The sequence below is a fragment of the Caretta caretta genome, chromosome 5 (genome assembly GCF_965140235.1).
Source record: "Caretta caretta isolate rCarCar2 chromosome 5, rCarCar1.hap1, whole genome shotgun sequence".
In the NCBI taxonomy this organism is placed as follows: Eukaryota; Metazoa; Chordata; order Testudines; family Cheloniidae; genus Caretta; species Caretta caretta.
Genome location: NC_134210.1, coordinates 45,084,588 through 45,100,113, shown reverse-complemented (window position 1 = coordinate 45,100,113; position 15,526 = coordinate 45,084,588). Strand labels below are relative to the sequence as shown.

The 15,526-nt window shown below is 40.4% G+C and overlaps 1 protein-coding gene across 2 annotated transcripts in view; it reads left to right on the top strand.

The window, feature by feature from the left end:
- The window catches only part of CMYA5 (cardiomyopathy associated 5), a 58,945-nt gene that overhangs the window by 1,719 nt on the left and 41,700 nt on the right, over positions 1-15,526 (top strand). For both annotated transcript variants that reach the window (XM_075128512.1, XM_075128511.1), the window contains exon 2: positions 8,035-13,612. In XM_075128512.1, coding sequence (XP_074984613.1) covers positions 8,035-13,612 — 5,578 coding nt within the window. The remainder of the gene's footprint in view (positions 1-8,034; positions 13,613-15,526) is intronic.

Below are 15,526 nucleotides of genomic sequence, written 5' to 3'. Positions count from 1 at the left end.
CACAACAGCATTTCATTAAGATAGGTGAGTGTACCTGAGGGACTTCCAAACAGCTGTGTTCAATGGGCGCCTGAGTTTTTCCGCTCGGGGCTCGTCTTCACTGGCAGCGTTAAAGTGCTTCTGCGGCAGTGCTTTTAGTGTTGCCGGCATAGTCGCAGCGTAGTGCTGGGGGAGAGCTCTCCCAGAGCTCTAAAACCCCCCCACCTCCACAAGGGGAGTAACTCCCAGCGCTGGTGCACTGTCTACACTGGCACTTTACTGCGCTGAAACGTGCAGCGCTTGGCGGGGGGGCGTTTTTCACACCCAAGCGAGAAAGTTGCAGCGCTGTAAAGTGCCAATGTAGACCAGCCCTAAGTTTGACTTGCTTCTGATTTAGTTCCTGTAGTTCTGCTCACATCACGATTGTTCAGGATATTCCATTGCTTTTCCAGGAGGTCTGTGGTGGGAATTGACATTTTGCCTTTAGTGCAAATAAGGCAAAACAAGTTCACGGCTCAGAAATGGTTTATTGTTGCAAATGTTAAAACTTTTTTTTAGCTATTAGGGATTTTTGTAAATGAAAATAAAATGAAGATTTGGCGCTTAAGGCCCTTCTCTGTCATTACTAGTTAGCCAAAACTCTCAGGAATATGAGTAAGGATGTAGAGGGCAAGCCCATAAGATGTAACTCTACACTCTGTAACGTGGCTGTGAGTTTACAAGTGAAATTTGGTGCCTCTGTTGCAAGACACAATTGCTATTAATGTTTTGAAAATCTTTTTTAGAAAAGTCCAAGACATGTTAAATCTGTCTGCAAGGCTGTACATGCCTGATTCTGCAGCCAACTCTGCTGTTAACTGCAATTTAACATGTGTGATCTGTGCGCAGCACTGGTTGCCTGTTCAGCTCTAGACAGAGTTTAATAGTGCCTGCCCTTGCACTTTTAAACCTGGGGGGAGTTTTGCCGTAGGACGTAAGAGGAACCTATGTCATGTTTTTCATCCACAGATTTCCAAGAGCTTTTACAAAGCAAGATGAGCATAATGATACGGGGCATAATGAAGTCGAGTGACTTGCCCCAGGGCAAACAGCAAGCCTGTTTAGAAACAGGACTAGAACTCAGGTTTCCTGGCTCCCCCAGCAGTGCTCAAACAGAATAACTTTAGCATTGTCTTCCTATCATTCATTTTTAGAGAGCTACAAAGCCTGGGACTGTGTTATGTCAGTTCTTTGCATATTCCATTACAACAGTTGAGGTCATCCAGTGCACTTCTGTTGAAGTTCCTTTATGCAGGATGCTCTTAGCTGAGAGCCCTTGTCTCTGAAGCTTGCTTCCACTGCCACTCTGCCAGAACCCAAATTGACTAGCTTCATATATTGTGCTAGAGAGAGAGAGATCTGACTGATCGTTTAATCTTTCTGTCATTTAGTAGATAACAAAGGCGAGATCTCAATGAGCATTGGGACATTAGTGGATTATTGAGTCAGTTTCTGAAGACTAAGGATACAATGGTGTATATTTCATAGAAAGTACTTATCTACAGCTGTGATAAGTGCAAAGTTAATGAATAAATAAAAATAAAGTTCATCAGTGCTGTTTAAAAAAAGCTGTAGCCGTGCCTGTGAATAACCTGACACAAACCCTGTGCATCCAACAAAGAGAAGAGGTTATTTTGAATGAACAGGTTATTCACTCTTTCAGAATCTATTAAAATGAGCTAATATTTTTTAAAATATTAAAAATATTGTGAGTTATTCCTTTTAGACAGGAAAATACAACAAACTAATTTTTAATCCTGTAAATTTTTTTCACTACCAGGCTTGTACAGTCAATTGGAGACTAGGCCATCTTAGGAGAGGGTGTCTGTCTGGTACTTTAGAAACAAAGGTAAAAAGTAATTAATTTGTGGTGTAGGTAAAAATGTAGTGTACACACTATATATGCCATTTGGATAAGCTAAAAGAGATTCAAAGTGTTGAAGATATTCTGAGTGTTTTTGGAAGGTGCTTAGTAAAGTAGCATTCAAGGACAGGACAGTAACAACAGTAATGGACAGTGGTGTTAAAGCATGATTATCCAGCGTGGAATGTGTGAGGATTTGCTGGTAACTGTAACTGGTGTTTTTCCCAGTTAGACTAAAGCTTTACAGAGCAGGTGGGCTGCATTTGAAACACATCAGTAGACAGGCTACCAAACAGAATCAGTCTTAGCATTATTTGATAGGGAGAAAATAGTTGAATGCAAGAGGAAGAAGGATTTAAATCAGATATATGAAAACAAAAGCTAGCAGCAGCTGGTGGTTGTTTAAACTGGCGAAGATGATGTGACAAAGCATAAAGTTTAATGGTCATTTTTAAAGTTCTAAAGTAGAATGCTAGAGAAAGCGTATAAAAAACATGCAACATACAAGTAAAGGGACTGATCCTACAATGAAAAAATACTTACTTGCACTAAGTAGTCCTATTTAAATCAGTGAAGCTGCTCAGGTGGGTAAAGTGATGCATGATGTTGTTGTTTCCAGGATCAGGGTCAGTGCTACAAGGCAGTGTTTCTATCAGAAACTAGTTATCCTTTTAAAATCTGCTGTTATGGTAAAGTTCTGATAGCAACAGTCTCCATAAAGCTCCAGCAAAGTCATGGTGCCTTACTTTTCACACCATTTTATCAAAGCCAGGTACTGCAGTTTTTTTGTTTTTTTTTTGTCATTTCTGGAAACAATGAGACTAACAAGTAGTGTCAGAACCTGTCGTAAGGACAGCACAAGACATCATGTCCTTTGTTGGCATGAATAAACCAGTTGTTCTTATGAACGCCTGTGCTGTGTGCTCTATCTTTTGGAACTGTACCTTGTGAAATTACCTTCTTGACAGACGTCTATTTTTTCTATTGCCATTTAGAACTAATATTTTCTTATTAAGCAGCAATGGTATTTGGAAAGGATGTGTCATATCTTTGAGAAAAACACCAGACAAACTATTATGATGTAAGTTAATAGACCCTTATTTGTAGGATTCCATGTGGAGTCTGATACATATGTGGAATTAAAGTTTAATCACAGGAAAAAAACATCAGTTAGCTGTCCAGACACTGCTGTTTCTGGGCTCCTTCCATTAGCTGGCTCATATAGATAAAAGGACTTCAGACTCCAGCATGGATTCACCAAGGGAAGGTCATGCCTGACTAATCTAATCGCCTTTTATGATGAGATTACTGGTTCTGTGGATGAAGGGAAAGCAGTGGATGTATTGTTTCTTGACTTTAGCAAAGCTTTTGACACGGTCTCCCACAGTATTCTTGTCAGCAAGTTAAGGAAGTATGGGCTGGAAGAATGCACTATAAGGTGGGTAGAAAGCTGGCTAGATTGTCGGGCTCAACGGGTAGTGATCAATGGCTCCATGTCTAGTTGGCAGCCGGTATCAAGTGGAGTGCCCCAAGGGTCGGTCCTGGGGCCGGTTTTGTTCAATATCTTCATAAATGATCTGGAGGATGGTGTGGATTGCACTCTCAGCAAATTTGCGGATGATACTAAACTGGGAGGAGTGGTAGATACGCTGGAGGGGAGGGATAGGATACAGAGGGACCTAGACAAATTGGAGGATTGGGCCAAAAGAAATCTGATGAGGTTCAATAAGGATAAGTGCAGGGTCCTGCACTTAGGACGGAAGAACCCAATGCACAGCTACAGACTAGGGACCGAATGGCTAGGCAGCAGTTCTGCGGAAAAGGACCTAGGGGTGACAGTGGACGAGAAGCTGGATATGAGTCAGCAGTGTGCCCTTGTTGCCAAGAAGGCCAATGGCATTTTGGGATGTATAAGTAGGGGCATAGCGAGCAGATCGAGGGACGTGATCGTTCCCCTCTATTCGACATTGGTGAGGCCTCATCTGGAGTACTGTGTCCAGTTTTGGGCCCCACACTTCAAGAAGGATGTGGATAAATTGGAGAGAGTCCAGCGAAGGGCAACAAAAATGATTAGGGGTCTGGAACACATGACTTATGAGGAGAGGCTGAGGGAGCTGGGATTGTTTAGCCTGCAGAAGAGAAGAATGAGGGGGGATTTGATAGCTGCTTTCAACTACCTGAAAGGGGGTTCCAAAGAGGATGGCTCTAGACTGTTCTCAATGGTATCAGATGACAGAACGAGGAGTAATGGTCTCAAGCTGCAGTGGGGGAGGTTTAGATTGGATATTAGAAAAAACTTTTTCACTAAGAGGGTGGTGAAACACTGGAATGCGTTACCTAGGGAGGTGGTAGAATCTCCTTCCTTAGAGGTTTTTAAGGTCAGGCTTGACAAAGCCCTGGCTGGGATGATTTAACTGGGAATTGGTCCTGCTTCGAGCAGGGGGTTGGACTAGATGACCTTCTGGGGTCCCTTCCAACCCTGATATTCTATGATTCTATGACTCCCAGCGTCAAATACTCAGAAAAATAAAGATAACCAAACATTATATTGTTGTAACCATTTCCTGTACCTATTTGGGTTGATTATTTTTTTTAAGGATAAAATCTCAGAAGGCAAGTGAACTGGGAGACCAATATGAGGTTCTGGAGAATTGCCATTAAAAAAACAACATCATGCCCTCCTTGCAATTGGAGTTGCCCATTTTGTTGGGATGTATTCCTGATTTCATCACATGAAATAATCTTTAATTCAAGATTAATCTTTAATTCCTGGATACTCCAGGACAGTCTTGGAGGCTTGGCAACCCTCCTTGCAATTAAACGGAGACAAAGCCAAGAAGATGGTGAGAGGCGGTATAGCAGGGTCAGAGTCTGCCCTCAGCCTGAAGGAAACTGGAGAAGTGGATTGAGGAGTCTAACTTGAGTAGTGGACTGGTCTGGGTAGGTGAGAGGTTCTGCTATCCAGTGTGGAGAAGGAGCTGCATGGCAGCCAGTGAGTGGGATGTGGCAGGGGCCCAGAGGGGACTGTCACAGTGGTGTAAATGTAAGTTTGTAAGCATAGGTGTTCTAGACCCACCTACTAAAGTAAATGGGAGTTGGAGAGTGTGTTTTCTTTTGTTTGTTTCAGTATTTTTTTTTTTTTAGTCTCTTTCAAATAGGTCAGCACCTTCTGTCTAGGTGAGGAGAGGAGAAAGAAACAAGGTGTGGAGTATACAAAGGCCTTATGCAATCAGTAGGCTGTATACTGGATGTGTAAAGATGTTATCCTACCACAACACATGAGAATGTGGGCACAAAGAAGTACGGGCCCAGGAAATTCTCCATTAGGGCTGAGGTTTTAAGTAAAAGGGCTCAAAATGAACAAACTGGTGGATGCCTGTGTTACCACTCACTGAAAGTGTAAAATAGCAGGAACCACAGTAAGATGCTCCCTGACTACGAAATTGCCACTGTACATTGGGTCAGCCTGGCATGTCGTCCTGCACAGCTATGCCAGGATTCCTGCTGCAGTTTCCTATTCCTGTCTACTGGCTAATCTGAATTGGGCTGTTGCCAACACTGCCTTCTCTCACCCATGGTATTTGGGTCGTGCAGCTCTGAGGATCTTTACCATTTTTTCAAACCCAGAGGGACCTGTTCAGGGCACAAGGCCCATGGCCTCTTTTCCATCCCTGGCTGCTACTCTCCATGAGGGAGGAAGAGCTTTCAGGTGTGGGCTATGGAAATCCTTTGACATCTGGGGGCTCCTTCCTCAAAATAGCCAGCACTGGTGAGAGCAGTAGAGGCAAGTCAGGTCCTGTGGTCTCCCTTTTTCCTTATTAAATGGGGAACAAAATCAGCAGCAGCCAGGAGGAGCTCACAGGAAGTGTCCTATGGATCTGGGCTCATTTCCCAAAGACCCAATACTAACTGCACCTGACGGTTCAGGGAGGAAGGGAGAGGCTTCCAGCTTCCCATATATCTGGCTCTCGCTCTCACTGACACTCGCACTCCACCCCACCCCCTAGGGGATCAGGCCCAGTGAACTCCACTCTGCCTCTCCAGGAAGATAGCAGCAGCTCTGCACCCTGGGGCTCTGAATACTTGTTTGGCTCATTGTGTAGCATTGGTTGTGGTCATTCAGCTTCCCAGCCTCACTCTCATTTCCATTTCCTTCTAACCTTCACTTTTCTCTTCCATTTCTGTCTCCCACCCAGGCAAATTCGCTTTTTCTCCACCACTCCCCTCCTCTTACTGCAACAATTCCTTCCTCTTCCCCAGTTTAACCAATGAGTGTCTCCACCCCCCAACTTCTTTTAAACACTTTTATGATATAAATAAAAAGTTACATTTATAAAACAAGCTCTTCTGTTTTCACAAATGTGTTTGAAAGTGTTTTTCTTTCCAGTGTGTATTGAAAACAAATTTCAAAACCTCAAAAGTTGCTGTGAAACAGAATTGTCATGCTTCATTCAGTTCTGCCTGGATGACAGGCATGACACACAACTACTTTTGCTGGGTACTTTTGCACAAGAGTTGTGGGGGCTGTATGCTTCTAGTTTTTGGAGTTTAAGGTTTTTCTGAAGACAATTGTACTCCTTTGATGAGTTTTCTTTTCTCCTTGTGCTTTAATATATGTCTTCTACCATATGTTGAGGAGTGTTTTTGAAATCAATGTGGTTGTCATGGTTGTAGTTATGCTTTTTCTCTAATCTCCACTTGCCATCTGGAAACAAATTCAGTGCTGCTCAGCCTCCTCCTTGTGTCCACTAATACAATGAGTTCCACCTGGCTCTGATCCTTGAGTCTCATATAATCACAGGTTAGCTCTTCATTCCTATCTGTGTAATTACATTGTATTAGCCAGATAAAGGTAGTTCAAAGCATGACTATCTCCTTCTATTTAGTGGAAGCAGGATCTTTCAGCTGCAAGTTTGCCTCATCCCGTGACGTAGGCTTTGAGAGTTCATGTTGTGGGTGTGTTATCTTTTATTGGACCAACTTCTGTTGGTGAGAGAGACAAGCTTTTGAGCATACACAAAGCTCTTCTTCCAAGCTCTTCTTTGTACTCAGTCAGATGGGGCTGGTGACACTGGCAGTTTTTCTTCAGTCAGTTGCTAGGTAGGTTACAGGTCTTCTTAAAGTCTTTTCCTTAGCAAGATGGCTAATCGATGACCTCTTCTGCCTTCTCTGTGGTTTGCTTTTAAAAATGGAAATTTTTAAGGTACTGGGTACTGAAGAAATGTAGAGGATTGAATATTTTCTGATAGTCTTTTTTTTTCTATTTTCTCCATATTACTCTTCACATTTCTTTACTGAAATAAATTTGTGACTTTATCCTTAATTATTTAATCGTTTTAACTTTTTTTGCTGCTGTAGTTTATAAAGCTGGATGAGGTAAATGGTTCTGTAGGTTTTTCCTGAAACAATATACTTAAATCACTGATAGAAATTATAGCTATTGGAATTTTATGTACCATAAACATTTTAAAAGTTTCTTTATAAAATCATGGTTAACTAATAATGTATTGGCATGTTAGAGCACACTGGACTCAGATAAACCCATGATTTTGGAGGAATATTTTTATTATTTGTAACACCCTTGTACACAGAATTGACCTAAATTAATAAATTAAAGTTCATAGAGTTGGAAGATGAAGAGAACTAAGAGGTAGTAATAAAGTATGGGCCTGAATCTCCCCTGCCTTGTGCTTTGAATTAGTCATTTACATCTGTGCAAAGTAGGTGTAAAATGCTACTAAATCAGTGTATCAGCATTTACACCAACATAGTACAGGTTTAAATAACTCCACAAGGTATCAAGCATTGGAGAATCAGGCCTTAGATCTTTAGTGATATTGCTGATTTGTTTCATGCTTAGATTTTTGCTGAACATTAAGCTTCCTTTAAGTTTTAAAGCCAGACTCTAACCTCACGCTAGCATAAGTGAGATAAAATTTGAAGTTCTTAGTGTTTTTATACAATTTTACAACATACGATGTTACCAGTGCCAACAGCGGATTTGTCAGACAAAATGTTACATTATTTATGCCTATATTTGTTACAGTAGTTAAATCTGAAAAATCGTTTTCCTTAGGTATGTTTGATTTTACTGTAATTGATTTTTTTATAATAAATGATCCTATCATACTTTTATTTATTTATTATTGTAGTTTAAAGGACATTATCCAGAATGAAGATGTGAAACCCAAGCTACAATGCATCATGTCCGACCCTTCCTTTTCTATGGTAACAGTTCAAAGTGAAGATAGTGGAATAACATGGGAAACCAGCTCAAGCAGATGTTCCACTCCTTGGGCCTCAGAAGCTAGTGCTACTTCTGATCTTTGTAGTGTTGAAAGTTCATCTGTAGATTCTCCCCCAGGGAAAGTTATCTTTCTCATGGATGAAGGTAAGACTGTCCGGAAAAGGATGTGCAAATCATCAGATAGGACGTCAGACTTGAAGGGAGGCCAGGGTAGCAAAAAGAGTGACTTGTCCGGAATGCAGATGCAAGAATTAAGAGATGCTCCCGCAGAAGTGCAGGATGCTAAGTTAAATGCTGCTGAACTGGAAGCACAAGCTATGGATGCAGAAACCTCAAAAGATAAAGAGGGTTTGCCAGACCTTACTGGGGAACCAGTGTCACGTGCTCCAATTGCCTCAAAGTCCATGGGTAAAGAAAAAAAATTGAAAAAAGGAAGGCCAGCCCTTAATGGAGCTGTAAGAGCTAAAATCCAGAAGTTCAGTTCAATTTCAGAAGAAGAAACGCCAATTTTTTTCCGAAAGAAAGGTAGTAAGGATCCAGCTATGCCATCGGATATAAAAAGGAAGCAGAAACAACAGCACGAAGGATTCCTAAATCAAAGCCTTTCCTCAACACCTTTGGAGCATCTTGAAAGGGATTGCACTGATGAGGATGATGGCTCACTTCATAATATAAAACAAGTCGAAACAAATATTGAATCTAGCAGTTTTTCAAATGTGGGTGTAATAGTTCCTCTTGATAAAGAAGAGAGAAAAGAGACACGGTCTTCTCCAGCTGAGAGACTACATGAGATATCAGAAGAGTCACTGTCTTTTTCATCATACCTTATTGAGGAAGAGGAGAAGCAGGAAATCCACACAAGTTCACCCATGCGCATAACATCAATATCAGAATGGTCAATGTCTGAGCCATCAGATCTTATGGATACAGCAGAGAAAGAAGAAATACAGCCCTTTCCTCCTGAGACTGCAAATGTGACCTCAGAACAGCCGCTGTCCATTACATCATATCTTATTGATGAAGGAGATTACCAGGAAATTCAGCCTAATTCATTTTTGACCACAAGGACCATTTCAACAGATGATATTAATGAACCAGAGGGGCAAGCAACTCAGCCTTATGTGCCTATATCTACAGAATCTGTCTCTGAACATTCTAGTTCATCACGTACTGGCAAGGAAACAGAGAAGCAAGAAATTCAGTTTTATTCACCTGTGGCTACACAGTTGGAGCCTAAACATTCCGTTTTATCTGAAACAAAAAAGCGGGATATTAAACCTTATCCACCGATAACTGCACAATCAGAATGTGAACATCTGGATTTATCATATTCCATCGAGAAAGCAGAAAAGCAAGAAATTCATCCTTATTCACCACCTGTAACTGCACAATTGGAATCTGAACAACCAGATATATCATATTCTACTTGTGAAACAGAGAAACAAGAGACTGCACAATTGGAGTCTGCACATTCAGAGCAGCAAGCTATCCAGCCACATACTCCCATATCTGCTCAGGCAGAATCTGAACATTCAGATCTATCCTATTCCATTGAAGAAGCAGAAGAGCAAGAGATTCAGTCTTATTCACCTGCAGTTGAACAACTGGAGATTGAAAATGTAGATTTATCATATCCTGTTGATGAAACAGAAACACAAAGTCAGTGTTATTCACAAGTAACTGCAGAACCAGAGTCTGAGCTTTCAGATTTATCATATTCCACTGGTGAAACAGAAAAACAAGCTGCACAATTGGGGTGTGAACATCGAATTTTATCACATTCCATTGAAGAAGCAGAGAATGAAGAAATTCAGCCATGTTTACTTGTACCTGCACAATTCGAGTCTGAACATCTAGTTTTATCTGAAACAGAGAGTGAAGAAATTGAACATTATTCATCCATAACTCCACAACTGGAATCTGGTCATTTAATTTTATCATATCCTATTGAAGATACAGAAACACAAGAAAATCAGTGTTATTCACATGGACCTGCAGGACTGGAGCCTGAACATTCACTTTCATATTATTCAGTTGATGAAGTAATTCCCCAAGAAATTCAATCTTATTCACCTGTAACTGCACAATCTGTGCCTGAACATTTAGTTGGGTCACATTCTATTGATGAGGAAGAGAAGCAAGACATTCAGCCATATAGACCCAAGCCTGCAAAATCAAAGTGTCACTCTTTGGTTTCATCATATGACACTGATGAAACAGAGATGCGAGAAATTCAGCTACATTCACCTAAAATAGAAAACTTGATGTCTGAACAGTTAGTCACTATGTCACTAATGCATACTGATGACGGAGATGGACAAGAACTTCAAGCTTATTCACTGGGCACAGAATACATGCTGTCAGAACAGTTAACAGCTCCTTCTCCCACCTTCATTGCTGAAAGTGATAAGCAAGAAATACAACCTGATGCACATGAAGTGCCAGACTTGGTTTCAGAAGTTTTGAACTTTTCAGCTGGTTCCATTAATGAAGAAGAGAGGCATGATATTGATTCTTCTTTGCCTGACACAGAATATACGTCATCTGAACAATCAATGGCTGTTTCATCAGACTTTATTGATGAAACCGTGATGCAAGAAAATCAGTCTTATTCAGCTGAAGTAGACAGTTTCCCATCAACACAGTTAAAAACCACCTTAGTTAAGCCTTTTAATGAAACAGAGACTCTAGAAATTCAAGCGTATGCATTTGAAGAAACTGATTTGTTGTCAGAAGAGTCAAAAACTGGCTATGCTGATCCTACAAATAATAACGAAGCAGACAAGCAAGAAATTCAGTCTTTTCCAAATGAAGCTGAATACTTTGAATCAAAACAATTTCCAGGTAGACTTCAGACAGCACGTACAGCCCAAAGTACTAATGAGAATAAATCAGCGATGACAATGGTATCTGATTTTGTTTCAAATGAAGCTTCCCGTAATCTCCTATCAGAGCCCATTAATGAAATCCACACACATAATTTATACTCCTCACTACCAGGTAATCCAGTCTCAGATAAAAATTTAAACAATGTAACAGAAACTAGCATTGGAGACCTTTCAACAGCAGAAGAAATACAGCATTTTTCAAATGTAGAAGCAGGGTCAAAAGAGCCTGAACATTATCCACCGAGAGAAGAGAAATTAACAGAACATGTGAACTCTGCAGAAGAATCGAAATATACTCCAGAACCTGATGAACAAAAAGATATGTTTAATATCATTTCAGAAGGCTATGAGATTTTGAATATTCATGTTGTCCCACTCATTTCTTCAGTGGATGAAGAAGAAAGCAAACACATGCCAGATAAACTAGAATACTTAGAAACAAATACCCTCATTAAAACAAAACTGTTTGATTGTGGTGACCAGGAAGTGTCAGCACATGGAACAGCTACAGAAATTTCAGAAAACTCAGTGACAGATGACACCAGCGGTAAAGATATGAAACAAAAAGAACTTGTTGAAGAAGTAGATGCTCAGGAAATTGTAGAAACAGAGGAGGAAATTTCCACTGTGTTAGAAAATAAAGGTGGCGAAGTTTTGAATCCTAACAAGAGTACCACTGAGGTGGATTATTTTGAAAAGTATACTTTGATTGATGACAAATCCCCCACTGAGCTATCTGTTCAGGGGCTATCTCCCTTTGTTGCTGTAATGGCAAATCGTAAGAAGCATACAGAAGAAGCCATCTCTTCAACTGGAAGTTCTGATGTTAATACTTTGGAAGATGAATTTACTTTACTAGATAATGACTTGGATGAAGCCTTTTATGGAATGATAGAACAAGAAAGTGAGATGCAGACTTCTGCAGATGCTCAGAAATTTTTGACTATGCAAAAATCAATTGATTGTAGTAAAAAAGTGATAAATATAGAAGATGAACAGAAGTTAGCAGGCACACCCTTATTTGATACAGAAGAAGGAGTGTTAGAACGATCTACGTTGTTTCCCACATCAGTCAGCGCGATTAACCCAGAACTTCTAGAGGAGCCACCTGCACTGGCATTTTTATACAAGGACCTCTATGCAGAAGCAGTGGGAGAAAATGCAAAAGGTGAAAATGAGCCTCCTTCTGATGAAGAAAGTGGGAATTCTGATGCATCTTTTCCTCGAAATTCTGACACAGACGATGAAACTGGAATATATTTTGAAAAATACATTCTTAAAGATGATATTCCTTGTAATGTGGCTGGGTCTCAAAAAGATCAGGTTTCAAAGGCTCAGTCTATTAATAAAGACGTGTCAGGCCAACTGAGGCTTTCAGGAGACAAACATAAGGATTTTTATGAGGTAATTGAAAAGGAGCAGCAATCTGTTCATATTTTAGCTGAAGAATCCACCAAAACCGAGATCTTGTCAGAAGGAGAAATTATGGCAGGAGAGAGAATCCCATTTATTAGTTATATTAAAGTAACAATTTGTCAGCCAACTCAGGCAATTCCTTTTGGAAGCAAGCTTAATGTTTCAGGTGCAAGAAATGATCCCACTAGTCAAAGAGACGAAGAAAATGCACCTGCAGCAACACACCAGGAATTGTCAGAGCAAGTGAGTCATGAAGAGTCCAGTCAAGTACTAGATTCTGAGGTAATTACCAATCAAAAAGAAGCATCCGTGCAAGATAAATCAAAGCCAGTAACTCCTCTAACAGATGAGCAGAAAGAACGACATGAAATAGCAGCAGTTAATAAAATGGATAATTACGTGCTTCATGGCAGAACACCTGTTGATGAAAGTGAAAGCAATCAATATGTTCATACACCTCAGGAACCAGAGCAATTAATTTCATATTTGAATAATCACCTTCATCCCATGACAAAAGAGGCATATGATTTAGACCATGATCGTATGAACAAAAAAATAAGCAGGGAAAAATATCTATTGGATACAGATGAGCAGACAAATGAAAAAACAGTCAGAGAAAATATTGCCGATGATATAGCAAAGCATAACCTAGAAGTAGCTAAGACTGGCCTTCCAGAACTTGGAGTAAAATTCGATAAGGCATCAGGTGATTTAGACTTACAGCCTTTTAGACATGATTTTGATAACTTTCCATCAGATTCAACAAGAGAGGAGCAGTGCTTTGAGACTGATGAACATCTTGCCGAGTCAATGGATTATGAAGTGATTACCCAAGAAGAACTTTTGCAAGATGAAATGTCCTCTGAATTGGCACATGAAGATTTGTTGTTTGAAGACAGGGAATCTTTTGAGCAGATTAGCTATAGTTATGAATTTGTAAATGAGACAGAGCAAGAGACACCCATTGAACATGAGGATTCAGGCTTTGTGATGATGAATTCTGAAAAATCATCACTAGGCATATCTGAAAGTGAGAGTCCACAAAAAGAAATTAAGAAGGCCCATGTTGATACTTATTGCTGCCAGTGCAGGTGCCCAATTTCTGCTATTGACAAGCTTTTTGGGGAGCATGAAGGCCATGATGTGACAACACTGGACACTGCTGTAATGGATATGAAGGTAAGCATTTTCATAATTGAAGATAAATAAAGGATTACTTGATTGACTATGTAGTTTAAAATATGTATCTTTCATCTTTAACCTTAGCCCAGATTTGGGATTGGAAATTATTAGTTGGAGACTGCTCCAGATTCAGTAGAGAGAATGCAAGTATTTTGGTTTTCAGTTTCTATGTATGCTATCCGTTAACAGGAACTTTTCCTTTTGCCATAGTTGTCAATGCTTTAGTCATCCTTGGGCTGGATTATTACAATGCACTTTTTTAATACCAGTGTTTCCTAAATGGTGGTTCCTGGAATAGGTCACGGAAAGATTGTAGATGGGTCATGGACCCAGTGTGGAGTGAGGTCCCGGGGAGGAGGGGGAGGTGGAGGGTAAGTACACCCCACACCAGCAGTTCCTGTCCCATGGGGCTGGGCCTAGCTCCCTTCCCTCTGAGGGGTAGTTGGGCCAAACCTTGAGAGGCGCTGTGACCCTGGTCTTGTGCCAGGGTCACAACACCCAGAGTGGGGAGCTGGGCCCAGCCCTGCAGGACAGGAGCAGCCATTGTGGGGTATTGAGGTTGTATCCTTTCCCCTCCCGCCTGCCCCCAGCCTCCCTTCTACCCTTGGCCAGGATTAGGGTTGTGCTTCTGGGGTGGAGGGAGTAAACTGCTGAGGATAGTCAGTGGCCTCTTCACAGGACAAGGAAGAGAAGGTGGTAGCAGAGGAGAAGGATGCTGGCTTATGATTCTGCCCCTTCCTCGCCCAGTGTGGACCCTGGGTGTTATCATGTTATCATTTACTAAGCTTTCCTAGTTTTAGCATCATCCTTAATATAGGTGGCTTTTTTTTGGCATGCGAAGAGGCATAACTTTAGTAACACTGGTTCATTTCACTTTGACATTGTAGAGTAACCTCTATATGCTTGCACTGACATTGTCACAAGATTGTTAGCAGTCCAGTTTAAGTACAAAGGTCAGACAAATGCTTTAGCTTGGTTACAAAACATGGCTAAAATCTTACCTCTTACTACACATTAGACCCTAGTTTTTTAATCGGTTTCCTTCATTTGGTTGTTGTGGTAGTGCAGACAAGCTCTTATTGTCTTCAGGGGAGGGGAGAGAAGTGCCTGATATGGAGCCTAAATGTGCACCACTGTTGATGTTTCAAATAATTTGCATCCAGCCTCTAGGATATCAATTGTCAGATCTATCCAATATAAAAGGTTGAAACAAACTCAAAAATAAGGGTGTGAAATTAAAATTAATCTCATCCATAATTCTAGCAAGACTATTCTTGCCAGTGTTACAATTTAGTATTATGTAGTATTAATCCATAGGTATGCATTAATTAATATACTATGTATAATGACTACATCCAAATACTCCTACAATATAAATACTTGTGAAAACACTTTTCACTTCTCTAGAAACTTGTCTGTTTAATTGCAGTTTGGCTCTGAAAAGTGACTGTAAAAATGGTGGTATGAGGTCTCATCTTTATGATCTCATTTATTCCATATCAAATTTGCTCAGCTCACCAGTCAAAAGGTATTGCTTTTCTAGTTACCAGCTCCGCAATCTGAATCCAGCGTCTGAAAGTCACCTGTGTTTTCTAGATTGTGCACAGTCACCAATAATAACCATTTTGCAATTAGAACTTTATTAAAAATTCTGAGCCATGTTGTGCCAGTTTTTAAGCAGAATTCCCCACTGATTTCACCTTTAACTTGCACCTTTTTGAATCTCATTCTGGCCTCTTTGCACGTAAGTTACTTTCACTCTCTTACACCACTGTACTAACATTAAATGTATACATTTCACCCTTGAATTTGGCCTGAAAGTGGATCTCTGGCATATGTTCTGTTGCACTAGATTATTATAATGCTAATTCATAAATAAGAATAAAAAATTATAAGATGATGAAATAGTGC